Source organism: Pseudopodoces humilis, chromosome 21, assembly GCF_049639895.1.
Source record: "Pseudopodoces humilis isolate 2021_Gansu_Grassland_sample_001 chromosome 21, ASM4963989v1, whole genome shotgun sequence".
In the NCBI taxonomy this organism is placed as follows: Eukaryota; Metazoa; Chordata; class Aves; order Passeriformes; family Paridae; genus Pseudopodoces; species Pseudopodoces humilis.
This window is the reverse complement of record NC_142220.1, coordinates 10,563,800-10,590,625: the sequence shown is the minus strand read 5'-3', so window position 1 is coordinate 10,590,625 and position 26,826 is coordinate 10,563,800. Positions and strand designations below refer to the sequence as shown.

At 53.3% G+C, this 26,826-nt stretch overlaps 1 protein-coding gene across 7 annotated transcripts; it reads right to left on the bottom strand.

Annotated features, from left to right (window-relative positions):
- Positions 1-530: 530 nt before the first annotated feature.
- NDEL1 (nudE neurodevelopment protein 1 like 1) lies at positions 531-23,449 on the bottom strand. Of its 7 annotated transcripts, XM_014259690.2 has the most exons (10): positions 18,622-19,096; positions 15,085-15,182; positions 13,593-13,746; positions 12,335-12,483; positions 11,224-11,360; positions 9,107-9,280; positions 8,264-8,355; positions 6,088-6,239; positions 3,506-3,540; positions 531-1,938 (listed from the first exon to the last, which is right to left on the bottom strand). In XM_014259690.2, exons 1-10 carry the CDS (start codon positions 18,646-18,648, stop codon positions 1,931-1,933), a joined length of 1,026 nt encoding a protein of 341 aa, XP_014115165.1. In that variant the 5' UTR covers positions 18,649-19,096; the 3' UTR covers positions 531-1,930. The 7 variants fall into 7 exon arrangements, with proteins under 7 accessions (XP_014115165.1, XP_005531000.1, XP_014115164.1 ...); XM_005530943.3 differs by lacking the exons at positions 3,506-3,540; positions 18,622-19,096 and adding an exon at positions 23,374-23,449; XM_014259689.2 differs by lacking the exons at positions 3,506-3,540; positions 18,622-19,096 and adding an exon at positions 22,878-23,018.
- Positions 23,450-26,826: the final 3,377 nt, after the last annotated feature.

The following is a 26,826-nucleotide window of genomic DNA, read 5'->3' as shown; positions in this document are numbered from 1 at the left end:
CAGGACACGGCCCCAGGGCAGGACACAGACACAGCCCCAGGGCAGGACACAGACACAGCCCCAGGACTGGACACAGCCCCAGGGCAGGTCACAGACACAGCCCCAGGACTGGACACAGCCCCAGGACTGGACACAGACACAGCCCCAGGACTGGGCAGCAGCTCCAGTGGGAGCTGAGCCCGGCCGGAGAGCGGCAGCAGCAGCACAGACACAGCCCCGGGCACAGGAAGGGATGGAGCAGCCTGGGAAGGGCCCCAGACCAGCTCCTGTCCTCTGGAAATTCCTTCCAGCTGCTCCAAGGAGGCAAAAATCCCCCGGAAGGCAGCTGGAGGCTTCCAACACTTCCCCAGCTGAAATTCCATGTCCCTCCTCGGTGCCAGCAGCAGAGGTTGCGATGGCCCCAGCAGTGCCCGTTCCCCAACATTCCCAAGGGAAGGGGTGTGGGATAACCTGGCATTGCCTGAACACTGGCCCAGCCCTGGGGCTTGGCAGAAAACCCTCCGGGACAAAGGACGAGCCATGGCCACTGGTTCTGCAAAATTCACTGATTCCACATTAAAAGAACTTTATTTTTGGAAGATTGCTCTCATTTGTTTTCATTCTTTTGAAACCACATCATGTCAGTGGCACCAGGGTGGAACGGTACATCCTATGGAAACATGCCAGAGAGAGGCTGAATAAATAAAGCTACAAAGCCCAAGTTATGTACAAAGACCTCAGGCAAAGGTATTATGTTTACAAATCTATGTACAATAAAACAAATGTAAACAGTCAAATGCAGCAGAGGATGCACAGGAAGGAAGGACCTTACAAACCCTAATGGCAAAGGGACAATCCCACCTCCACTGCTGGGCCAGTGGGGTTTTTTTTCTCAGCATTTGTAACTCAACCACCTGGGAGCTGCAGAGCCCCGAACAACGACTGCTGAACCCTCAGCTCCAACCCTGGCTCCATTTGCTGGTTCAGTCTAAAAATCCACTGACTCTGAGGCACATGGACAGAGAAACCACACAGATGTGTTGCTTGAAAGACCCACAAGGTTCAGTCGTCCCAAACTGTCACAGAAGCCCGCAGGTGAGGCTGCACAATCCAGTCCTACAGCACGAGGGGTGATGGGCAGGGGGTTCCTGGGGCCAGGGGGAGCAGCAGCTTCCTAAAGCTCCCATGGAGTTGCTGTGTGTGGGGTGAGGGACGGAGGCCGAGTCCAGCAGGGCCGGGGAGCTGTGGGGCAGCCCTGGGGGCACAGCCCCTGCACACAGCACTGCCCCAGGGCAGGGAGGGCAGCTCAGCCGTGCTCGGCCCTGCCCAGGAGCTGCGGGGCTGGGCTGTGACCCCCAGGGCAGAGGGGATGGAGCTGCTCACCCTGTCCTGGGCCAGGAGCTGGGGCCGGCTCCCAAGAGCAGCGCTGGTCTCCCCCAGGCCACTTCCACGAGGTCTGAGAGCAGCAGGGCTGGGAGGGGACGGGGGAGCCGGGAGAGCAGCGGCCCGGGCTCTGCCAGACCTAAGGGAGAGGAGAGGGAGAGCCAAGAGGGCGAGGCTGGGCCTGTCCCCCAGGCAGAGCAGGACTCGGTGTCCCCCAGGCAGAGCAGGACTCGGTGTCCCCCAGGCAGAGCAGGACTCGGTGTCCCCAAGCACAGCAGAAGGTGGCAGCCCGTGGGGCCGGGGCAGAGAACGTCCACTACAGCGACAGCAGAAAACAAACTGTATTGACAGGAGGACATGGAGGGCCGTGGGCTCGGGGTCTCCTCTCAGGGTCATGTTCCAGCGGGGTGGGTGGGAATGGGGAGGAATCGGGAGCAGTTCTTCTCGAGGTGGGCTGAGAAAAGCATCCAAGTCCAAACTCCCGCGGCTCATACGCTCAGGGGGAGCATTCCCGGCGCCGAGGACGGTCGGGAGCCCCCCAGGCCCGGCGGCCCTTGGTCAAAGCCGTTCACTGCCCTGGGAACAAGAGACAAGAGTCAGGGGTCAGGGGAGGAGCCCTGAGCCCACTCCTCCCTCCCCAGGGGCTCAGGGACTGTCCCAGCCCCGGTCTGTGCAGGGCTGAGCCCACACGCTGCTCCCTCCGGGCTCAGCAGAGCCGGCTCTGCCCCACCAACCCCACCCGAGCGGGGGGCTCTGCCTCCCCCTTCCCCTGCAGCTTTTCCATCTGTGCTCTGGTGACAGCATGAAAAGGCACCAAAACAAGGGAAAGAAATCAGCATTACTGCAGTAGGAGACAGAATGAAAGGAAAATAAAATACCTTAAACACAGCAACTGTAAAAATAATCAATAAAAGGTCCTGCCTAAGCCTCCAGGAGGGAGCTGGGAAAAGCTCCTGTGTTCCAGCTCCAGACTCAGGCAGCTCTGGGAGGTGTCTGGAGCCTCCTGCCCACAGTGATTAACCCCAGCCAGGTCCCCTCCTGCTCCTGCCCCCTTTCCCTGGCCCTCAGACCAGCCCAGCAGTCTGTGGTGCCTGTGCCAGACCCTTGTGCTGGGATTCCCAAGAAAGCAGACGGAGCCAGGAGCAGCATTCCCTGCTGGAAATGTCCCTGCAGTGGCTCCCCAGGGATGTTTCTGACTGCCTGTCCCTGCAGTGCCATAGGCTCTGTGTCCATGTCCAGCCACTCTGCCCTGATTACTAATTTGGATTACTCATTAAACTGCATTTCAAGCTGTATTTTGTACTTGGCACTTTGTGCCCAAGACTTCCTCAGCTCTAAGTATCTGACAAATCCTCAGTGGAAGATTCTTCTGGAGCTGAAGAGCTTGGCCTGAAGGGAAAATGGAGCTGGTAAAGCACACTTGGAGCCCTGGAACTGCACAGCCCTGGAACTGCACAGCTCTGGAACTGCACAGCCCTGGAACTGCACGCCCCTGGAACTGCACAGCTCTGGAACTGCACAGCCCTGGAACTGCACAGCCCTGGAACTGCACAGCCCTGGAACTGCACAGCCCTGGAACTGCACAGCTCTGGAACTGCCCTGGGTGCTTCCAGCTGCCACAGCTGAGCTGGGCAGGGACAGTGACACTGAGCAGGGACACTGCTGTCCCTACCCACACTGTCCCCTCCCTGCTCTGCCCCTGGCCATCTCCCAGCCACAAGTGCCCTTGTTTGCTTTCCTGTCAGCCACAACCACGCCACTGCACATCAGCGAGTCAAGAGCCACAAAACGCTGAAGGGAAATCACAAGCCAAGGGCAAATGGACTCCACGGTGAAGCCACGCTTCCCCTGCATCCCTGCTGTGACCAGTTCCATCAGAAACATGCACTTCTTTGAAGGATTAAACAGGTGAAGAAAGCAAGTAGCACTCAGGCTTATGTTTGCAACAGGTCACAGCAGCAGAGAGGTTTATTCCAAGTCAGGAGAAAGCAATTGCAGGCTCAGGCTTTGGTCATTAATTTGATCAGGGCCCATTAGTGTGTGGCACTACCAACTACCTCGTGCAGTTACCAGAGCCCCCAGAGCTGCCCCAAGCCCCAGGTTACACCACATGCAGCCAATCAGTGCAAATGAATTCATTTACCCATGACCAAGGTGGGGAATATGACCTTCTCACGCCTAGTGGAGAGAAAGGGAAAGTTTATGCACACAAAAATTACATTCCTGAGCACAACCCTTGAGGCAACAGCTGGGGCCAAGCACAGGTGTTCAACCAAAGCTCAGTCTGAGCTCTGCAGGGGCAATCCAGCACAGCACAGGCACAGGATCACCACCCCAGGCACCCACAGCTCCCTCTATCCCAGGGAAACCTTTAAATAAGGTTTAAATAAGGTGGATCAGGGACTGGAAAAAGACCCAGATCTCCCAGCCTTGTGTAATCTGGCCAGGGCTGTGGGTGACAGAGCAGAGACACCTCTGACTGCTGTGTGTGAGCACAGGCACTTCTTACATTAAACTTCAGCTCATTCATGAAAACAAAGCCCAGGGGATTCACAGAAATAACCAAGAATAACCATCAGCTGTGAGGACACTGGCATTCAGGACTGCAGGAAGGGGTAGAAGCACCTCAGGCTGGCTTGTCCCAGTGCCAGGGCCCTGCAGAGCCCAGAGCAGTTTTGTTTCCTGGACATTAACAACCAATTAACAATAATTACAACAGCAAAAACCAAGTATCCATCCTGAGGACCATCCTCAGGTGCTGTTCTGCCATTCCCTGGCACCTGGACAGAACCTGCACATTGCTGAAGGGCAAATCTGCAGGAGACTGATCTTACACCAGACACTGAGTTTTTAACAAGCAGGTAAAGCCTGACTCCCCCAGCTCTGCAGCCGAGCTTTGGTGCAAGCCCTGCTGTGCTCCAGGCCACCCTGAAGCTGTGCTGCCCTGTTCCCCTCCGAGAGCAGGGCCTTGACAGGAGCTGGAGACGCTCAAATGTTTCAACCAAGGGAATGGCAGAAGGAGGAAAACAAACAGAGCTGTAAGGGTGTGGTTGAGTTACCTCTGAGCCAACCCCACCACTCAGCCACCAGCTGCTCCTGGCTGCAGGCTGGAGCTGTCACAGCTGGAGCAGGGCCACACTCACCCCTGGGTCAGGGTCACCCTCACCCCTGGGTCAGGGTCACACACCTGGATCAGGATCACAGTCACACTGGGGTCAGGGTCACACTCACCCCTGGGTTAGGGTCACCCCTGGGTCAGGGTCACACTCACCCCTGGGTCAGGGCACAGCCAGCACAGGCTGCCCTGGCTGGGTCCAGCTCCCAGCCAGGCTTTCCCCAGCAGGGATGCACACAGCTGGAGCACAGCACAGGCACTGCCAGCAGCTCCTGGGCACAGAGCAGGGCAGCAGAGTGCCTGAGGGACAGCCTGGGAGCAGCACACAGGGACAGGGGACAAGACCAGGACAGTGGGGCCATGCAGCACCTCTGGCAACTTGCAATAAGCACGTGAACCACTTCCAGCCCTTTTCCTGTCCACTAACACCTCCAGCTCTGCTGCAGCAGGCTTTCTAAGCCTTCCTCAGCCCCAGCCTGCTCCTCCCTGCAGAGGAGTGTGATGACAATCTGGATAATTAAAAGTGACCCCCACTCCACAGAGCAATCAGCTTATTGTCACACCACACCTCCCTATAGCCACGTTGCCTGCTCAGAGCTGCCATAATCCCTCCCCAGCACTTCCCTGGAGCTGCAGGAGCACTGCTGGGGGATGCACAGCCCCCTCAGCCCTGCAGCACACACAGCCCAAAAGGCTCATTTGCACATGACTTCAGAGTTCGGAATTCTTCCTTTCCCAAAGCAGCGAACACCAGTGGCTCCAGAAGCTCTCACTGCCAGTTTTTGAGGTGCAGCGTGCCCTGCTCCCCACACAGCCCCACTGAAGATGAATGTGGAAAGCTCAGGTGGGTGCTCTGGTAATTTCAGGTTAGAAACAGCTCATTTCATTCTCTAAAACAAATGTAGGATCGAGGAAGTGCTGAATGTCAGCATTAAACTGCACTGAGGTTCAGCGTGAAGACATGCAGGGAGCAAGGAGGGTGCTCAGTACCACTGAATGCCATCCTCAGTACCACTGGAGAACTCTGTGCTTTCCACCTTGCACACCCTCAGGGCGCTGTGCTGGGAGGAACCAGGGAAAGGCTCCTGCAGAAGCATTCCCAACATCCCAGAGGGAGCTCTGAGCACGGCACACACACGGGGTCCCTGCTCCCAGGAAAGCAATCCCTGGCTCCGAGGTTGGCTCTCAGCAGGGAGGAGCCACCCTCAGCAGCCACAATTCCACACCAGTGGCTCATCCCTGAGCTCCCAGAGGAGGTGTGAGCACCTAGGACTCCCTCCCTCCCTCCCAGGGAACACCCCTGCCTGCCCTCAGCTGCTTTGAGGCACTCTGCAGGCGAGGTTCTGCACTTCCCCAGAGCACACCAAGCCCTCCTCTGCTCCCGAGATGCTCTCAGAGGGCCCATTCCTCACTGCCAGGCTTGCTTACAGCCACCGAGAGACCAGGCAGGATCCAGCCCCCACACCTGCTTTTCTCTCTGCACCACAGAAATGCCCTGCAGACTTTGCTCCACCGGTGTTTCTGCTGCAGGATGGAAGCTGTGCTGGCCTGGGGCCATGAAAGGTGCCCCCAACAGCCCTGGCTGAGGGCAGAGCTGTGCCCTGACTCACCCCTTGTCGAAGAAGGAGGTGTGCCCTGGGTGTGGGTACTTTGTGCCGTTGCTGCTCATCACGGCGCTGTTGATGTTCCCTGAAATGTAGGATTTCCGTGATGCCTGGTCCTTCGCAAAATTCCTGCAAGCAGCTAGTTTGGATTCTAAGGCCTGTGAAAGGGGAGGGAAAGAATAATAATTAAAAAGAAAGGTAATAATTAAGGGGAAGTATTTTACTGCTCAAGAGCCCAAGATTGCCATGGTCAGGACTCTAGTGTGATCACCCTTGGCAAAAAAATGGGAACAAAGCTGTCATTTCCTCTGTCACCCAACCACAGAGGAAACACACAGATGCTGATGCAGACTGCCAGACATTACTCAGCTCCACGAGGGCTCAGATTCTAGAACAGATGAACTCTGAAATAATTACCCAAGATAAGGAAGCCAAATCCTAGCAGAAGTTACCCAAACTCCTTGCTTCAGCAGCTGCCTTGAGCTGATCAGAAGACTGAGAGCCTAAAGCAGAATCCTCAAGCTTTGAGAGGGACTGTGCATTTGGAAAGTTGGGTTTTTCACCAGGACAATGCCTCCTGGAATTTCTTTCTTAATCTTGCCTTGCAAAATAAAGCCAATTTCTAAAGCTTCACTGCCACCCTTCCAAACAGGCCTGGTGAGATCTTTTTCCCCTCTGTAAAGTGACAGTGACTCCTGGAAGGAGGCGCAACATCCTGACTCTCTCCTTTACTCCAGAGCATCACCTGCCCTTTCTGCCACCGTCTGATTATCCCCCTTATCCTGAATTTCCATCTGGTGTAGCAGAAAGTCCTTACTCACTACACCCGCCCGTGCACAGGGGGGTTCAGAACATTGCAAATGCTGCACTGCAAACTGAAATTCATCTCCCCAAACGTGGAGTTTGGTCCTGCTCTGCACAGAATATTCCATTAAGGGAGCACTGACATGCTGGCACAGGTAAGTGAGCCCTGTGCAGCCCCCCAGGAACCCATGGATTTAGGAATTATGGATTTACAGGCAGCTGCAGGTAACTCTGGGTGTCACAGATTGTCCCCTGGCCACAGGCAGTGTGGTCTGAGTCAGGGACTCCTTGTCTCAGCTGCGGGCAGGAAAGCAGAGGGGAAACTTCCTGCAGGGATGGGGAGTGTAAGGCTTGGGATGAGGCACAGCCAAGCCCCAAAGAACCTGAGCAGCCTCTAATTGGAGCTGGAATCGAGCTGTGGCTCAGGGCAGGCTGGGAGAGCAGCTTGCTTATTTGGCATTTCCTGTCCTCGCAGAGTAATCACATGGGATTGTCACTAAGCTCCCTAAATCCCCTGCAGACTCTTCCTCACAATGATCCCCTTTTGAACGTGTCACTGCTAACCCTGAGCTGTCCTGCTGCCCTTTCAGACCAAGGCTGAGCTCGCTGCCTCCAAATGGGAGCAGCCAGGCAATTTTTCGTGTCTAACTTTGCTAAAACAACTGTCTGTAGTGCAGCTCCTGCCAGGCCCAGGCCCAGGCAGCCACAGCTCCCCTGTGCTCCACTCACACACCAACCACCACCACCACTCACCGAGAGGCTCCTGGGAGCCCAAAAGTCATTTCTTCTTCCAAGAGGAAATCCTGGGTCCTCAACAACACTGCAGCAGATGTTTAAAGCACTTCTTCCCTGCTTACAGTGTAATCCATTTAAAGGCTCATGCATTTCACTTCCCCACCAACCATAGATGGGAGCATTTGGCTTTCTCCTCATTTATTTTCTCACTTTCTTACCAAAGGTTTCCAGGCTGGTTTTTCTTTCAGTATCTGTGGCAGATCTTCATGGGAAAGGAGCTTTTCCCCCAGGAGACCCTGGCAGGGTCATCCCAGCTCCTCCCTCACCCAGGGCCTGAGCTCCAGCTCTGCAGCCCAGACAGAGGAAGCTGCAGGCCCAGTTAAGGTAAGAACAAGTTGTCAGAGTCTAACCCAGCACTTGAAAAATTTTTATTTCAAATATGAATTTTGTCACCTCAAAACTGGATCAGAACCATAGGATTGGGCTTTAAAAATCAAAATAATTTAAAAAATAATAGGAGTTATCAAATACTAAGCAGTGAATGTGGATGATTTGGCAGCTGCAGAATGTACCCAGCACAGGCTGAGGCTGTGTTGTGATGGAGCACAAGGACAGAAGCCCCAGGAGAGCTCAGAGCACTCACCCCCACTTTCCGTAGCAGATCCCCCACGATGTTGAGTGCAGATATTCGAGCTGAAGGAGTCAGTGGGCTGGTACCAAACCCATTTGGTATAGCTGCAAACACAGACACATCTTATTATTTCACTCCTCCACAGTTCAGGTTTTTCAAAAATTTAAATAAATCAGCTTCTACATTAAAAAAAAAAAAACAAACCAACAAACATATCCACAATCTTGCTGCAGACATTTTGTACAGTTACCCACAGTAACTGCAGGATCACAGCCAGGGAAAATGATAAAGCTTAATTCCTGCCCACTGCCCTGGTTCCCATTAGCCCCCCCAGCAGAGTTCATGCACTCTCCATCTACAAGGCCACTGACTGCAATCCATCTAATCCAGCCAGAGCTCCCTCTGGAATCCACTCTTCCTCATCTGAAAAATCAAGTATTAATCCCTGTGACTGTCCAGAGCCTTCCAGATGGGATAAGTGGCTGGACTAAGATCCCACTGCCTCAGGGAGGAAACAGGACCCCTGGGAAGTCAATGTGGTAACAGACTCCAAACTCCTGACCATGCTCACCCACCACTGCTGCTGCACATCTGAGCACAATTATCAGTCCCTGCACTTCCCTGCATTCCCAAATACCTTCAGGGCTCTACAGCAGGCACCCAGTGCAGAGTGCAAAGCTCTGCCTGCCCCCAAAGGCAGTGTCAAGGCTTCACTGTCCTTTTCCATGCTGCTCCCTCCTGACACGGCTGCCCTGGGACTCCAACACACCCCATGAAATGTGTGAGCTTCACACTCCCACAGCCACCTCAGGTTCCTTATGGAGCATAACCAGACCCCATTCCTATGGATGATACCTTTTGGGGAAGGAAAACTATTTTCTGATCCTTTTCCAACAGGTGTAGCTGGCAAGGAGAGAGAGGCCTGGACAGCTGAATCCATCTTCTCACAGTCCAGAGTGGGAGAGCTGGGTGCTGATTTCCGGGTCACCTCCTGCTGCCGTTCCCTCACAGCCAGCTCCTGACGCAGGTCTGAGGGTTGAGAGAAGGGAAAAACCCCCAAAATCCCTTATTAGTGATTGATTCTCTCACAAATGTTTGGGAAGGGCAGCAGGAGACACTTCTCAACAATCTTGGGTTAGTGCCTGCTGCCGCCTCCTCCAGCAGTGGGGACACCTCTCAGAGCAGCCCCATGCCATGCCATCCCAGACAGGAGGGAGCACACAGCTCCCTGTCCCTGGATGGGGGTAGCTGATTTGCCCCAGGATTTCTCCCCATTTGCAGTCACCAAAACTGCAGCTGGACACAAAGAGCTGCTGCTGCTGCTGCTGAGCCCAGCTCCTGCTCAAACACAGCTTGGAAAAACAGAGCAATGTTTTTCACACCTATTCCTGTGTTTCCCATTCCCTACATTCTCCTCCCAGTTAATAACCCACACCAGCCAAAGGCAGTCCAAGGGTTGCACCCAGTTTCTTGATGCCCTGACAAGTGAAGGAACAGAATGGAGGGCAGTCCAAAGGACAGGGAAAAGCCTGGGCATTAGAAAAGCCTGGTTTTATTCTCACCTCCTTCCCCAGACTGAAGCTTATCCCTACCCTGTCCCTTCCCTTTCCACAGGTTTTTGTTATACAGAACATCCAGCACAGCCCAACCACGGATCTCTCAAGTCCTCAGAAAGATGCAAACAAACATTACAAGTGAGTTGTTCCTTTTTGGGCAGAGCAATTGGAGATTTCACAGATCTCCTATTCCTTGCCTCAATCTGGTACAAAATCAAAAATTAACTGCACATCACAGCTTTTAAGTTGTAACAAATATTTAGAACTGATTTTAGGTAAAACAGCAAAGCTGAAGGGAAAATCTGTCTGGGCTCCCAGAAGAGGATCTGAGGCTGTTCAATCAGAAATGTCATATTTGAGTTTGACTGTAGCAGTTCTTTCAGAGGCTACTGTTCCTGCTTGCTGCCAGGGGGAATAACTCACAAATGCTGAAAATGTCCAAATGACTCATCTAAGAAACAAGATGTCTGTTTTGCTGATTGTTCCAGTGTTCTAGAAAACAGTCCTCTGGGTTTTGCTGGTTTTTCCAGTTTTACTGCCCTAATCTCAAATTACAATACATATACTTCCTCACAAAATTTCTTTCTTCATATTTATTACAAAATCCCTGCGCTTCCAATAAAGCTCCCAATTTCTGGGGCACAAACTCACTTCAAAAAGATCCATAAAGGAGACCAACAACAAAACAATCCCAGCCTGCTGTCAGGTGTGTTCTTACACTCAGGTCCAGGCCTTAAACCAGGAAATATTTTAGAAAGCTTCATTTAGGGAATGAAGTTGCAAACCACCAACCTCTAAAGTACATTATTGGCTGGCACAGGCCTATGAGCAGATCACTTCCCCAGTTAGAGAAATCAGTTCATAACATCATTAAAATGCTTCCCCAGCATCCTCAATGTGAAATCCACTGGGGAATTCCCAACTCCCAGAACTTATCCCAGAACACCATCCCAAACATCTCCCACAGGTCTAAACACAGCCTTTAGCAGAATATCTTAAATAATATATTTAAGGTAACTTCCAAGGGGCTTAGAGGGAACACAGGAGAGATTTTTTGAAGAGTTACTTGGTCATTTATCCTGTATTTCCCTGTCACTTCCTGTGCTTTCCCTTCCTATAAACCCACAGCAAGAGGAACTTCTGAAGCAACTTCCTCAGTTCTCTTCTATCTGTGGAACAGAGTATTTTTGTGTTAAAAATCCTGAATTCATCTATTATTAATTCTACCCTAAATGAGGAATTTTTTCTTTTTGTCTACTCTGGACATACAAAGAACACACTGTTAATAAAACCTAAAGCATCCAGTTCAAATCTCATCATGTGAGGCTTTCTAGAAACATGAGCTTTGCTTGCTGCACATCTCTTTTAGCAAACCAGCCCTGCATCAGGAGCCAGAACCAACCAGACCAGCCATACCTCTTGCTTCATCCTTTAATCTCTGTACAGAGACCAGCAATGACTCCTTGTCATCCAGTTCACTTTCTAAAAATGCATTTCTCTCAATAGCTTGGTTCAGCCTTTGTTCAAAGTCTTCCAATGAAACTATTGTTGCCCTAGAAACAAAATCCAGAATATTAGGTTCTTCGGCTCAGCCAGCATAAAAGCTTATTCAAAAGCATAACAGAAGGTAAATGTTCGCAGGGCTATGTTCAAGGTAAGCATTTGAAGGCCGTGGAAATGCTCCTTAGAAAGGAGTAATCAACTCCAAAAAACAGGAGAGAAAAAGTTGAGAAGAACACGACAGCATCTGGCTCTCAGAGATGGACCAAAGCTGTGGGAAAGAGCCAGGCCAGAGCAGGCAGCTCCTTTTTCCCCAAGCCATGCTCCAAAGCTGGGCACTGACCAGAGCTCCCAGTGGGGCCGGGCTCCCAGGGCTCTGCCAAGGTGGGCAGCAGAGCACTGGGACATTGCCCATGACCCAACTCCTCCCAAAATCAGTGTCAGAAGTTACTCATGAGCCTTGTGGGAACAGGGCCTCAGCTCTCAGATCTTTCTGCAGATAGCCAGAGGCTCATTCCTGCTCTCCCTGAATCCGTGGCAGAATTCCCACTTAGCAGAAGGGAAGCATGACCTCCTCCCAAACTGGGTGTTCCCACAGCAGCCAGTGCTCATTCCAGGCACTTGGAAAGGGCAGGACTGTTCCCTCCAGCTGTTCTGCAAGGGACCAGGAGACTCCTTTGGCCTGTTTGATTTAACAGGGACTATGGAAAGCAGGATGTTCTGACTTCAAAGGGGCTCTGAGGCAGCAGGAGCACAAACATCAGTCACTCAGCTGGGGGTACCAAGGGCAGTGCTGTGGCCTGGCTGGCTCTGGGCTTGCTCCTCACAGCAGCACAAACAACACTGCCCTTCCTGCTGATGATGAGGGGCAACTGCACTGCTCAAAGAATGCAAAGTCTTGGGGCTGTCTGGGGTTTTTCTGATTGTTATTTTAGCTTTCAGGAACAATGAAATACTTGAGCTGAGTAGCAAAGAAAAGATCTTTGTGGTGCAAACTTGAAGGGAAGAGGAGGTTAGCAGCCTTCACCTCTTTGCACGTTCCAGGTCATCATTGGCCTGTTCCAGCTCCCTCACATATTTGTGCAGCTGATCTTTGATGGCTCTTGTCTGGCTCAGGTCATCCTCCAGCAACGACACCTGCTTGTAACTCTGGGCATACTGGTGCTCCAGCTTCTCCTGAAACAAAGAACAGGGAGATAAACATCAGCTGCTGGCACTGGCCAAGTCATGGGCAGGAAAAGGGGACAAGAAGCATCACTCTCTTTGCAGCATGGAGAAACTGGAGAGGGAGAAGGAACACGCTGTGAATGTCAGAGCTGGCCATGGTACAAAATCCCAGCTGCCTCTGAGGGATGCATCCCTGCATCTGCTCCCCACAGCCTGCACTGACAGCTGCTCCAGGAAGGCAGAGAGAAATGCAACTGCACAGCCTCCCCTTCTGTGCTTCTGCCTTGACAACACCCACCCTGACACCAGAAATGCTCGGATGTGTCCCTTGGCAAGAATGGGCCACTGAAATCTGTCACAAAACCTCCAGGCCCACAAACTCAGCCTCAAAAGACTGAAGAATTCACTGCCAAACACCCTCTGAGGGCACTGATCGGGGCCTATGGAGAAACTACTGACCTCATAAAACACATCCTGAGCCTGCAAGTACAGCTGAGACTGGAGACACAAAGTAATCCCATAAACCCTCCTTGCACTGAGTGAATTTCTAACCTCTGTCTTCACTAAATAAGCCAAGACTGCCCAAAATGATGCTTTTGCAAGATTTCAAGAGAGACAAGAACTTGTTAACACAGAGGCATCAATTCAGAGCTACCTTCTGCACATGCAGCTCCTTAAGCAATTCCTGGCTCCACAGACACGGCTGTGAACAGATGTGGAAACTCCCTGAGAAATGTGCACAAATCACCCATTTTCTGGTTTCTTTGGGGTCTCATAAAACCAAGGAGACCCTGAGGGCAAAAAGACTGGTTTGCAAAGAAAGGTGACAAGGCAGTGGCCTGACAAAACTCCTGTTGCTATGCTGATGTTCCCTGTGGAACAAATAAAGCCTCAGGAATTCAAACCAGCACAAACTCCAGGAGGAAGTTTCATGACGTGAACAAGAAAAGTTCTGCCAGAAATGTCCCTGGCCTTATTTGGGGTACATGCCACGCTTCAGTGTGGATCTTAACCAGACAACTCCTTTTTTATTTGGATATTCAGTGCCCAAGAGCAGCCCAGATGAGATCCAAGATGTAGCTGAAAGGAAAAGCAACACTACGACAGAGAAGACTTACCTTTAATGTTTCCACTTCATATTTCAGTCTTTGGTTATCTGCTTGCAAATCTCTGTTCCTCTGCTCAGCTTGCACTAGCTGTGCCTCCAACTCAGCTTCTAATTCCCTGCTTCCCTCCTGGAATTCAGCCAGCTCTTCACGAGCCTCCTGGAAGCTGCAAGGAGAAGATTTCATCAGTGGAAAATCCAGCATCTCCCAAGTTAAATCAAAGCCTGCAGCTCTTCTAAAATAAAAAGCTGAAAAAACCCGAGTTTTAAAACACTTAAGTGTCATCCATAGACCTCTAAGGTGAAAAAGAAAAATGAGGAAACAGAGAAATTACATTAAGCTAAGCTATTGAAGGAAATTAATTCTCTTACATCAAACCCAACAGCCACCTTGAATGCCTGTGTGGATCAAAGCTATTTACAGGATTCATGGGAGCCTGAGAAGCACTTTGTGCTCCATTAGCTCTCACTGCTGGCAGACTTTATGGAACAGACAATGAATTAAGCAAACATTTAACCAGATTGTGGTCAGAAACTGAAGAGAGAACAACAGTTTCTGCACCTTTGCACTAGCTGGAAAATTAAAGTTTGTAAAAATCATGCAGAGTCAGGAAGGCAGGACATGCCTACCTCATACCACCACAAGTTATTAAATACTAGAAGCAGCCCCTCCACATACTTTGCTTATTAAATTTGCATCTTTACCACACGTAATAGCTCAGCCCTGAGCAAGCAGCAGAGAAAACCACTGAGGCTTTAGGCAACAACACATCCAGTGGTGTCTCAGGTGGAATTTCTGTCACACTGGAACAGCTTAGGGTTCTCCACAAGGACAGGCCCCTCCACATTCCCAACATGTCCCTCCCAAAAAACCCCAAACCAAACAAGAAAAGCCACTTGGACCCTGGGCTCTTAGGGCTTGAGAGGGATTTAACCCAAAAAAAACCTCAGCCCACCCCCCAGATGCACAGCATTACTCCAGAGAGCAGCTTCTCTTGGCACTTTTGGTAACAAAAAGCCCTGTGTCCCCTAAGAGATGCAAACCACTGGTGCAGGCAGGACCAGGAGCTATGAAACACTTGAATAAAATGCAGCAGACACCAAATCAGCCACTTTTCATACCAGTAATTCCACTCCAAGAAGCTTGAGGGAACAGGAATGATACAGGGCAAGCCCAAAGGTGCCTTCTTATGATAAAATATCAAGATACCACTTAAGGCAGCACTTTAATTACACAAAGGTGCACATGATCATAAAAGGCTCTGCTCTTGCTCAAACATGCTCAAAACATAGCCTGCAGTTCTTGGCATGGTGACACTGGGCAAGAAACACTCAGCTCCCACAGAGATGGAAATTTTAAAGCTGGAAATCCTTTCCAGAGAATTCTCTTCTCACAGGTTTTCTCTAAAGTATCTAATAACCATCTTGGTGTGGCCTTGCAGAGGAATAGATTAAACATTGTTCAGATCATTAAGAACCAAATTCAGCCTGCAAATCCACAATACCTTTGTTTGTACTTCAAGGAAAGCTCTTTCCAATATGCAGTTTCCTCCTTTGGACTCGAAAAAGTAGGGATTTCTTCACTGTCCATGATCAACACGACCTGCAGGACACAAACACAGGACTACACTCAGGACAAACCCAGGCAGAGCACCCCCAAAACCTCTGCTCAATCCTGGCCTTCAGCCACAGCACCAGGACGTGGCACCCACACCCAGAATGTCCAGAATCCTGCCCAGGGCTCATCCAGCACACAGACCTGCCCCAACGAGCCCCAGGATTTTACCCAGCCTCTGGAAGTGCTTGTGGAGCAGCCTGAAATGAGCCCAGAAGTTTTGGCTGGATTTTGTACCTGCCACCAAAACTCCAGCTGGTGCCACAAGCCCACCCAAATTTATACACTCAAATTTACAGCTACCAGTTTCCACTTTACTTCATTAAATGTTTTTAAGAGATTTTGCCCCCTGCCACCACACAGTGACTGCACTAGAGCTGCTTTTAGAGCTGCAGAGGTGAGTAGTGAAGGAGGATGAACACTCCAAGTGAGGTAACTACAAACAGCTCTGTGTGGAGATCAAAACTCAACTTATTCTTCCTGCAGCAAGTCCTGGCTAATTCCTACTTGCATCACATGCAGGTAACAGGAATTATCCAGGTAGTTCTGCTGCCTCAAACAGACACAAGGAAGATCAGCCTCTCTCACAGATATCACAGAGGACTGTTCCCAGCCTGGAGGAGTCCAGAGAAGTTTCCCACACCAAGGCACTGCTGTGCCCTCTCCATGAGGATCCTCCTTTCTCGGACCTCCCCAGGCTATCAGCCAGCACAAGAAGCACAACCCAACACACTTTTGTATGGTTTTCTATGGTCTGAGGGACATTAGAGGCCTCAGGTCTGAGAGGTGATGAAGGAGATAAAATGCAGAGCAGGACCAGGAGAATACTCAGACCCCAGCCAGGAGAGGCACCATTGCTGAGCCCTCCCCAAGCAATCCCACAGCTCTTTAAGGCATTTTTTTTTTCTCCTCAAAAAGCCAAGCCTCAAATGCTGTCCTTACCACCCAGAAAAAGAGTGGGGTGAACCCAACCTCCCCTGTGCTCCAAGCAGAGGCTGTGAACAATGCCTGCACCAAGCCCATTGATCAGAAGAGCTGATCTAAAAAGTCCTGACTTTCACACTCTAACAGGCATCACTTCTCTGTCCCTTCAGGCTAAAATTGTCACACTAATGTGTTCTGTATCTCAGTGACCCACATTTTTGACACCTAAAAGTGGGCCAGAACAATCCCACGCTTTCGTCAGAGGGCAGCCAGGCCAAACACCGCGAGGCAGATCTGGCACATTGGCTCTCCAGCTGAGCCTGCAGCTGCCACAAGCCAAGAGCAAATTTATCCAGAGGGTTCCAAGCACCTCAAAAACACCTCCAATCTCACACTGTGTTTATTTAACTCCACAGCTTTACTGCAGAAGCCAATGTGTCATGGCTCAGGTCCTCACACTGCCCAGGAGAACGGATGGTGATTCCTTTCCTGCGAAGAGCAAATGAAAAGCAGCTGTGGAGCCATTCCCACCACAAATTTCAGACAGGATTTTCTTTGGGAGCACTTGCATCAGCCATTACCAAGGCAGCTCAGTCACTCCACAGGGATGAATCCCAAGCCCTGTGCAGAGACTGTGGATGTGGAGCTGAGGATTCCTGCCCATTCCTGCAGTTCCTCGCTGGGAGCTCGGAGGGGAGCAGACACCTGGCAAAGCTCTGCTGTGCCCAGTGATTCCCAGTGCCAGGACAAGGCACTGCTGGGTGCTGTCCACAGCTCTTGTCCAGCACTGATCCAAGCCTTCAATAAATGCCTCCAACCTTTCCCTGCACAGCTCTAAACCGGCACAGCGCAGAGGCTCTGACCAGCAGGGCGCACATTCATCCCAGAATAAATCAGATAAAGCACAACACAGGATCAGCCCCCACAGCTCCAGAGGGGCTGAGCTCAAACGGTGAGCAGCCAAGCTGGCTGTCAGTAAAATTCAGGATATGACAAGGAAAAACCTTGTACAAGGAAGCATCTTACATCATTTCCTAGAAGTAGCTGAGATAAGGCACAAGACTCCTTCCTGTCTGCTCACACGGGGCACACCCTTGGAAATCAACATCCAAGGGATCCCTCCAAGCACAGCAGCCCTGCAAGAACAGGAAGGGCTGCCTGGGGCTCCCAAGGACAGGGGGTGTGTTTGCCCCCCACTCCTTGTCCAAACACCTTTTCCTTTCAGACACTGGAGGGAGGAGATTCAGGCCCTGGGCAGGAATTCCTCCTTCCCAACGCTCCCAGATCTTCTCCAGCTCTCTCATCCCGCCTTGGTGAAGTGGGTGGTAGGTCATGATTCATGATTGCCCCTGCTCCATGTTCCCCACCATCCCTAATGCTATCAGCAGGGATTTGGGACCTGCTGACTGCTCTGCATAAACCCTGCTGCAGATGCCATGCCAGCCTGCACTGCTGAGCTCCAGCATCCCTATCCTGCTATTTATCACTTGTATTCCCATGGGGGGCAGGAGAAGGGCACACAGACACCCTACAAACACGATGCTTCACAGCCAAAATATCAACCTGGGAGATGCTGACAGCTTCCAAACCTGCTCCCAGCACACATGTGGCCACGGGAAAATCCTTCACTCCACCAGCCCTTGCCCATTCCCTCAGAATGATGGCATAAAAACATGGACTGTGCAAGCAGAGAGCAAATCCCAGGAGTTATCAGAACACAACCAGACAATTCCACACATCTCATGTGTGGGAGAGAGGATGCCCACGGAGTACCACGAGTTTAACAAAAACTGCTTTGCCTCAGCCTGTTGCCCCAGCCCCAGGAATTCTGTCAGGAGCTGAGAACCAGCACGGCCAGCCCTTCCTATTCAGGGCTCCTTTGCATACGTGGCACTTGCAGAATCCAGCCTTTGACAAACAACACTGAGGCTTTCAGAGAGCAGACAAGACAATGCAGCAGCGTCTTCCAGGGAAAATGAGAGCAGGCTTATGCTGCTGCCCACTCAAATTCATTCCAACACAGCTTAGCATTCACACAGTGCCCTGGGAAAACACAGCTCCGTGGGCACAGCTCCAGCTCCAAAGCTGCTCCCAGACAAGAACTACGTTCAAAACACCGAGGCTCCTTTCAAGCCCCCCCCCAACAAAGTCAGCAGGACACAGCAACTCTCCACTGTGAAAAGGAAAGAACTTTTCCATGCTGCAATGACTCTAAAAAAACACAGAGTGGAGGTTAAGAACTTGTCTAAATCCAGAGGGGTTTATACAGCACAAATCTGTTTTCCCACCTCAAAAGCATCCTTCAAATGAGAGGAGCAGTATCCTCTGGATATCACGAGAGCCAAAAGCTCAATAATTCACCAGAAGGAACCCAACTAACATGCAGACTATTTTTCAAGTAATTTAAGGAATCTTGCATTCAAGGCCAACCCCAAATCTCTCTGGAACCACCTCCCAGCTAAGCCATGAAAACACAAACACAGCTTGAAGTGTAACACGGTACCTTAAAAAAGCTTCCCGGGCTCTCCATGTGACGGGAGACTGCAGCGAAGCTTGGGATGAAATCTAAGACCAAAACACTCAGCCTGAAATCCAACACGACATCTCAGCTGGGACCCACCCCTTCCCACAGTGGGGAATCCACTCCTCCCTGCTCTCAAAGTCACTCAGTCCCTCACACGTCACACCAGGGATGACTTTGAGCACTGTAATTCACCCTGGATGTACCTGCAGCATCTCAAGTGGCTGCAGAAAGAATTCCTCCTGATTTTAATTGCCTCACACTGTCTCATTTAAAAGCAGCTCATAAATACTGCCATATAAAGAGAAGGAATATTATTTGGTCTTCACAAACAGGTCGTTTTTCTGCACATTTTTCCGCTTTCTTCCTCACAACCCCATTTGCCCAATATTTTCAGACACCAAACATGAAAAACTAAGTAGAAGCAAAAGCAAGGCCACTCAAACAGGACCAAGCACAGGGCTGAACTCCCCCAGCTACGCTTGGCTGATCCCCCCTCCCTTCAAGGCACCACAAAAGTCCACTGACCTTTGGAATTAAACAAGCAACCAGCTCAAATAGGACTGGATCAAGAAGTTCTGCCAAGCTCACATGTGGCCTTCAGTTCTCGAGATAACAACCCAGCGTGGCTATCACAAAATGTCCAAGTGCCTGTTGGCTGCCAGTCCCCCCTTCTCGGAGGCAACGACGCCGTCACCGAGTGCTGGCACCACCCAGGGCTGCCACCCACAGCAGGAAGGACCGTCCACAACCAGCTCTTCTTCCTCTTCCCCCTTTTTGCTGATTCACAGGCAGAAAAGCAGAATAAATCTTGTTTCTGTCATTCTTCACCTTCTCAAATCACGAGGACCAACAGGTAAGCTCCAGCTCCTGAAGCTCTCGATTTTTTCCCCGCAAACACAATCAAAACTCAGAGCAAGGTAAGCCCAGCACTTCAGCCAAAACTCAGAGCAAACGTGCCCTGTCTTATTGGAAGATGCAAAACAAACAAGCAGAAGCTGCAGATTAGATTTCACCGATCAATTTGGGCTTGTTTTGCTCATGCTGGAATAGGAGCCGGCGGATTTCCATACGCCTTTGGATGTGTGCCTGCATCCATTGCTGGGATGAAACTGAACCTCTGGGAAGTGAACCTTCTCCTGCAGTTCTATTTTTGAACTGAATGTTCTCGAGTGAACCACAACAAATGCCTCCTCCTCTCTTACAACAGCAGCACGGGAGCTTTCAGGAAGAGAAGAAAGTCACCGAGCACAGCGTCAGCACAACGCTCCTTGCTCTGCTGCAATGAGAAATCCTGCATTTCCAATTTGGGCAGCACAGGAGACAGGAGATAACCAATTCCTACCTGCAGGAACTTGGTGCCAAATTCAGAAAAGCCTTTAAGATAAATCAAGCAGCATACAGCAAAGCCTTGTTATCTCAACAGCCTCATTAATCAAATATAACATGTCTGCTTTACACCACATGGCCAAGACTCATCTGTCTGGTGAATATTTGATATCCAGTCACAGGAAAACCCTTGAAGAGTGAGCCAGCACTGGGTTAGAAGCCTTGAAACCAGAAGAAATGCACTGATGCAAAAAGCCGCTTCTCAGAAATCAAGCTACAACTGCCAAAAGTATCAGGATTTCATATTAAAAAACATATCTTGCTTTCACAAACATGGGAAGTTTCAGACATTTGACCTCTGTTTCTTCCCAAGTAACCTCACTGACTAAAAAAGAAGAGGCTGGTGTTCCTGCTGCAGGTTCAGTACCTCCAGAGGTGAAGGAAAGGCTCCTGGAGCTGTGAATGTCCCAGAACACCCTGGCCTGAGCACGGGGACAGTTTGCTCCCAGCTCTGAACCCAGGAACTCCAAAGGGATGAATCCACACAGAGAGGACTGCACAGCAAACTGGGAAGGAAATTCAGGCTGTGGAAAGGATATGCTTGTCACTGCCTGAGCCTCTCTCCCTCCTAGGCAGGCTGGTGAGGTGTGCCAGGCAGCAGGAGCTCTGATCCTCTCCCACGCCAGGCTGGCAGCTGCCACGGACCTGAACCCCTCTGGGGATCACCCCACCTTCTTCAGCTCTGCCTGCTTCAAACCTTGAGGAATCCCAGGGCACCCCACCCAGCAGCCGTGATTTACCTGAGAGCCTGAGCTCCCTGCTGCCCCAGCAATCCATCCCTGTGACACCACCTCCTGGGAAGGCGGTGGCCAGAGGGAGAGATGCTTCTGGACACCACAGAATGAGCAAGGAATTCCAAGGGAAAAGCACTCAGCATGGATTTCTGCCAAAAGAACTGAATTCTGTCGCTTTTACATCTCTGAAGTTCCACCAGTGCTGGGGGGGTAAAATGGATTTGAAAAATCCCCCCCAAAATGGCACCACAGAGCAGCCCCCAGCAGAGAGGGGCTCTTCAGTGAGCACTTAACAAGAATATTAAAAGTAACCCCCTAAACTCTATGTTGATCAGGAAAGGAACCAGCACAACCTTCCACTGAGCTGTGGGGACAGAAAAGCCCTTGAGGGACACAACCACATCATGAAAAATCTGCTCTGTTGGGTCTGGCTGGCTTTGCCCCGGGGTCAGGGCAGCACAGCAGTGCAGGCAGTCTGCTGAACACACTCCCCAGTTTATCTTGATTATGTTTGTGGTGTCACAAACATCAAGGGCTGCAAAAATATCATTTCCTTTCTGCAGTCTGACTTTCCTGGCACCTCAAAAAAACAACAGTAATCGACTGAGGGCATAAACTGTACTTTGTTGCTGTACTTCCTGGCAGTCTGCTGCCAGCAGCGTCTCCAGAGACAAGATTCCTTGTGACACCAAGGTCACAGACATCATCAGTCTCGTGCTTTCTCTCCACTTTCTTATTTTCCTTTCTCTTCTCTGTCCTTCTCCACCAAATGAGGAATTATATTACATACCTGCAAACTCTAAAGAGTTGGGGGGAAAAAAAAGAGGGTTTTCCCCTGGAAAGGAAGGAAGGCAACTCAAACACTGACTCAAGCACTGCCTCTGAACACTTCCTTCACTTCTGGGACTCCCAGTGACAAGTGGGATTAAATCTTCTCACCTGGGCTCTGCCTCCACATGTACAACAATACAGAAATGCACAACCCAGCCAGGAAACAGGACAGGGGATCTCTTCCAGGGCAGACCTAACACTGTTAATCCCAGATCCACACTATTTACCCACCTCTGCCACATCCTGTGCAGCCACAGTTAACTGGCACCATTAACCAGCCTGTCTGTGCAGTCACACTGCAACACATCAAACTGACATTTAAATAAATAAATATAGAAGCACAGGAATCATTCAGGTTGGAAAAGACTTCTGAGATCATCAAGTCAACCTTTGACTAATCACCACCCTATCAACCAGACCAGAGCATTGAGTGCCACATCCAGGAGTTTCTTGAACACCTTCAGGGATGGGAACTCCACTACCTCCCTGGGCAGCCCCTTTCCAAAATATCTAAAAGCCTCCCAGGCTCTTTTTTTGCCTTGGGACAACTTCTTCCCCTTACAGTTACTTTTATCTCTAACAAAACACTGACCTTGGAAAGGCCACCAGCTCTCCGCAATGTCCAGGAATTGTTTCTCGGGGGGGTGGGGGTGGGAAAAAAAGGTAAAGGAAGAAAAAATTTTTTCCTGAAGTATCCAAGGAACTCTTCTACAGCAGTTTCTTGTATTTAACCACCTCTCAGGCAACAAATGCCACCGGCATCCAGAAGTGCCCTTCACCCCCGCACTTGTGAGCAAGTCAGGAGAGTGGCAGAGGGGGGAGAGAAGGCCTGAGTCACTGCCAGTGCAGACTGGGCTGTGGGTGGGAGAGCACAGCTCTCCTCCTCCCCGGGAAGGAGAGGGAAGGGTCGGTGGGAGGCACTGGGCTGAGGGCAGGCTCGGGGAATGGCTCTGCTCTCCTGTCACCGCATCCTTTCCAGCACGTCTGCTCAATTCGGGTCACGCTCATCACCCGGCCACGGGCTGCTCGGGGCTGGGCACCTCCAGACAGAGCACAGCAGGGCTCTGTGGGCTCGGAGAGGATGACAACCCCGGAGAAAACCCTCCCTGGAGAAAACCCTCCCTCCATCACTGACAAACACCCAACGGAGAGCACGGAACCACAGGAACGGAGCTGTGAGATGATGGAGCCGTGAGCAAACAGCCCGTGTCCCCCAGCAGGGCACTGCCCTGAACACCCCAGGGATGATGACTCCACCACCACCGCCCTGCCCGCTCCAATCACCAATTCCGGGAGGGATCTCTTCCTAAAAAACACGCTGTGCCCCGGGCATAGGATCCATCAGGGATTTTACGAGAACAGAGGCAAACCACGCGTCCAGCTCCCTGCCAGTGACGGGAAATCGCCCAGGCTCGGGGCGGAGGCCGGCGGAGCGGCGGCCAGGGGCAGCCCCGGGCCGGGGCAGCTCTGAGCTCGCTGCGGCCGGGCCGGCCCCGCACCCGGCGCGGTCCCGGCAGGGCGGCGGCCGAGCGGGGCCGCGCCGTGACTGACAGCTCGCACAGCCAATGGGAGGCGGCGGCGCCGCGCCCGCAGCCAATGGCGCGGCTCGGAGGCGGGCCCTGCCCCGTTGTCAATTTGCAGCCAATCGCGGCTCGGAGCGGGGTCCGCAGCACCCCCGGCCCCGTCCCCGCCCGCCCCGCGCCCCCCGCCCGCCGCGCCGGGCCCGGCCCGCCGAGCCCACCGCGGGGACCCCCGGGCCTGCCCCGACCCCGCCGCTCACCGGAGCGCATCCCCTGTCACAGCCGCCGCAGCGCGCGCCGCCGCCGGGGCCGCCTCATCCGGGGACTGGGGGGCGGGGCCGGGGAGTGATGCAAGAGGCGGCGGGGGCGCTGTCGTCACACGGGGCGGGGCGAGGGGCGGGGCCGCCTGGAGGGGGCGGGGCTTGGGCGGTGCCGGTCCCCGGTGCCGGTCCCCGGTGCCGGTCCCCGGTGCCGGTCCCCGGTGCCGGTCCCCGGTGCCGGTCCCCGGTGCCGGTCCCCGGTGCCGGTCCCCGGTGCCGGTCCCCGGTGCCGGTCCCCGGTGCCGGTCCCCGGTGCCGGTCCCCGGTGCCGGTCCCGCACAGCTCGCCCTCGTCTCACCGGCTGCCCCCGGGGTGAAGTGGTCTCGCATTCCTTCCTTTGCGGCCTTCGGGAACTGCCCGCTGCCCGTCCTCCGCCGTTCTGTCCCCAGTGACCCCGGCAGGGGCACATCCAGGCACGGACACCGCAGGCCCGAGCACATGGACACCATCCTTGCGGGTTCCTGGACATCTCTTCCTGGGGGTGCCAGGACATGCATCCCTCGGGCCCCAGGACATGCATCCCTCTGGGCTCAGGACATCCATCCTTCCGGGTGATCGCTGGAGCGGGCAGGGGCAGCTCCGCCTCTTTCCTCCGCATCCCGTTCCCACTGCCTCGCTCCCCGCACAGCTTCTCTGTCCATGGAGCAGGGAACTCTGTGAACAGAGGATTTCGGAGCTCCCACAGGGACCCCCGGTGGCCCCGAGCAGAGCTTCGGAGAGCTGACAGCCTCCACGGCCGTCCCTGTCCATGGTGGCTTTGTCATTCCCCGTTTTCTCGTGCCCCACTGGCGGGGCTCCCCCGCTGCCCCGCGGCCGCCCCGTGCCCGGCGTGTCCCGCAGTCCCCGGGATGCTCCGGTTCCCCCGCACGGCTTCCCGGGCGGACCCTGCCCCGCAGCCGGCCCGCGGCTCCCCGGCACTGCCCCGATACTCGAGCTGGCTTTGCGTGTTTCATTCCTGCCCTGTAATTAGCTGTCCGGGCTGTCATTAACCCTCGTGCTTCCCTTGCCGCGGGCCGCTGCTGCCGGCGGAGGCCGTGTCCCAAAGCGCATCTGGGACAGCTGGAACAGCTGGGGTCCTCCGTGGGCACGGTGCCACCGTGTTCTGTCCCCATAGCCGTGTCCCATCCCTTTGTACATGGGATTATCCGTGCTTTTCCTGCATTTCCCATGGATTACTGCAGACGACCCGAGGATGAAGAGCACACACCTCTCCCCAGCCGGGTGTCCAGCCAGCCGTGGCTGTCCCCTGACACCTGCACGGGCCTTTCTGGGTCACCCTGTGTGACCTGGGTGTTGCACAAGGCCACAAATGCTGCTGAGCCACGTCAGAGCACCGGGCCGGGACGTGCAGCACAGCACGGCCCCGAGACACCTGAATTAGAGGCTGTGCCAGGAGGGGAAGCCGCAGCGTCCTGGAAGCAGTCATCCTTTGGTGACAAACTGCCCTTGGAGCCGCCTCATCCCTCCTGGGAGCAGAGCCCTGCTCCCAGTGCACCTTCCCTGTGTTCTCTGCTCCCAGAGGCTGGTGCTGCCACAGCCTGGACCAATCCACCCACCTCTCACCTCCTCCCTTCCACTGACCATCCCCTTGGCTTGCTGACACCCTCTCTGGAGGGCAGGGAGGGACATCGAGGTGGCTGTGCACTATCTGGGACAGTATCTCCTTTCCTAGGATCCAGCTCTGAGCTGCTCCAAGTCGGGAAGAGGCAGAGCTGGTGGTGCTGAGCCTTGAGTGTGACTGAGCTCCCATCCCTGTGCTCTGAGTGAGGCTGGGCTCCCATCCCTGTGCTCTGGAGCAGGCTGGGCTCCCATCCCTGTGCTCTGGAGCAGGCTGAGCTCCCATCTCTGTGCTCTGAGTGAGGCTGGGCTCCCATCCCTGTGCTCTGGAGCAGGCTGAGCTCCCATCCCTGTGCTCTGAGTGAGGCTGGGCTCCCATCCCTGTGCTCTGGAGCAGGCTGAGCTCCCATCCCTGTGCTCTGAGTGAGGCTGGGCTCCCATCCCTGTGCTCTGAGTGAGGCTGGGCTCCCATCCCTGTGCTCTGAGTGAGGCTGGGCTCCCATCCCTGTGCTCTGGAGCAGGCTGAGCTCCCATCCCTGTGCTCTGGAGCAGGCTGAGCTCCCATCTCTGTGCTCTGGAGCAGGCTGGGCTCCCATCCCTGTGCTCTGAGTGAGGCTGGGCACCCATCCCTGTGCTCTGGAGCAGGCTGAGCTCCCATCTCTGTGCTCTGAGTGAGGCTGAGCTCCCATCCCTGTGCTCTGGAGCAGGCTGAGCTCCCATCTCTGTGCTCTGGGGCAGGCTGGGCACCCATCCCCGTACTCTGGAGCAGGCTGGGCTCCCATCCCTGTGCTCTGGGGCAGGCTGAGCTCCCATCCCTGTGCTCTGGGGCAGACTGGGTGCCCAGTTTTCCCACTGCCCTTCAGAAGCCATAAGGAAATGTCATGCACTATTTGCCATGTGAGTCCCACATGGTCTTGCTGCAGCTTTCTCCTCTCTCTTCAGTGACAGAGCAGCCCCTCTGAGGGGACAGAGGTGCTCCTGCGAGGGAATGAGGTGTCACTGGGGAGCTGTGGAGCTGAGAGGGTGCTCTCTGCACATCTGTCTGCACCTCTGGCTGTTTGTCCATGGGAACAAGGGGTCAGTGCTGCTCCGTGCCAGGAGGTTTGGGGTGCCTCGCTCTGCTGGATAATGCTCCATGCTGGATGTGCATGGACCTGCAGCCATCCCATAATCAGAACACAGATCCTGACTTGGAAGGCAGCTGGAAATGAGCTCTGTGAATGAGGAGATCTTTATAAATAAACCAAGGCTGTGTCTATTCAATCCTAAATTAATTCCCCAAGGAATTAATTTACCAGTGACCCAGGGAGCAGCACACCCCTGGTTTCTTTTCTCTCCAGTGGGATCCTTTAAACCCCAACCTGTGCCTCTTTTCCCAGGACCAGGCACGGATGCCAGCAGCTCCATCAAAGCCACGTTTCCGAGCCGGCTCTGTCCCAGCCGCCGGTGACAAAGGCTCGGCGCTGGCGCTGGCGTTTCCCAGGGGTGCGGGGTGCCCGGCTGGTTAACAGCGGGTTTAAGTCAATGTTTGCTCCGAGGTCAGCCCCGGCTGCCCCGCATTGTGTGCGGGGCTGTTCCCATGCGGCCGCCGCGGGCCGGCAGCACAAAGGAGCAGTCACTCAGCATTAGCGGCCGCACAATGCGGCTCCTGCTGCACCCGCGGCTTCCCCACCAAAAACCCCTCCCGGAACGGCCAGCCAGAGACTCGCATTCCAGAGAGAGGAATTCCCACTCCCAGGGCCGGGGGAAGCCGGTGTGGGAATTAGCTGGGGGTGTCCCACAGTCCGTGTGTGGCTGGGAGGATTTGCGGGCAGGGTGGCTTTGTCCTGCTGCAGG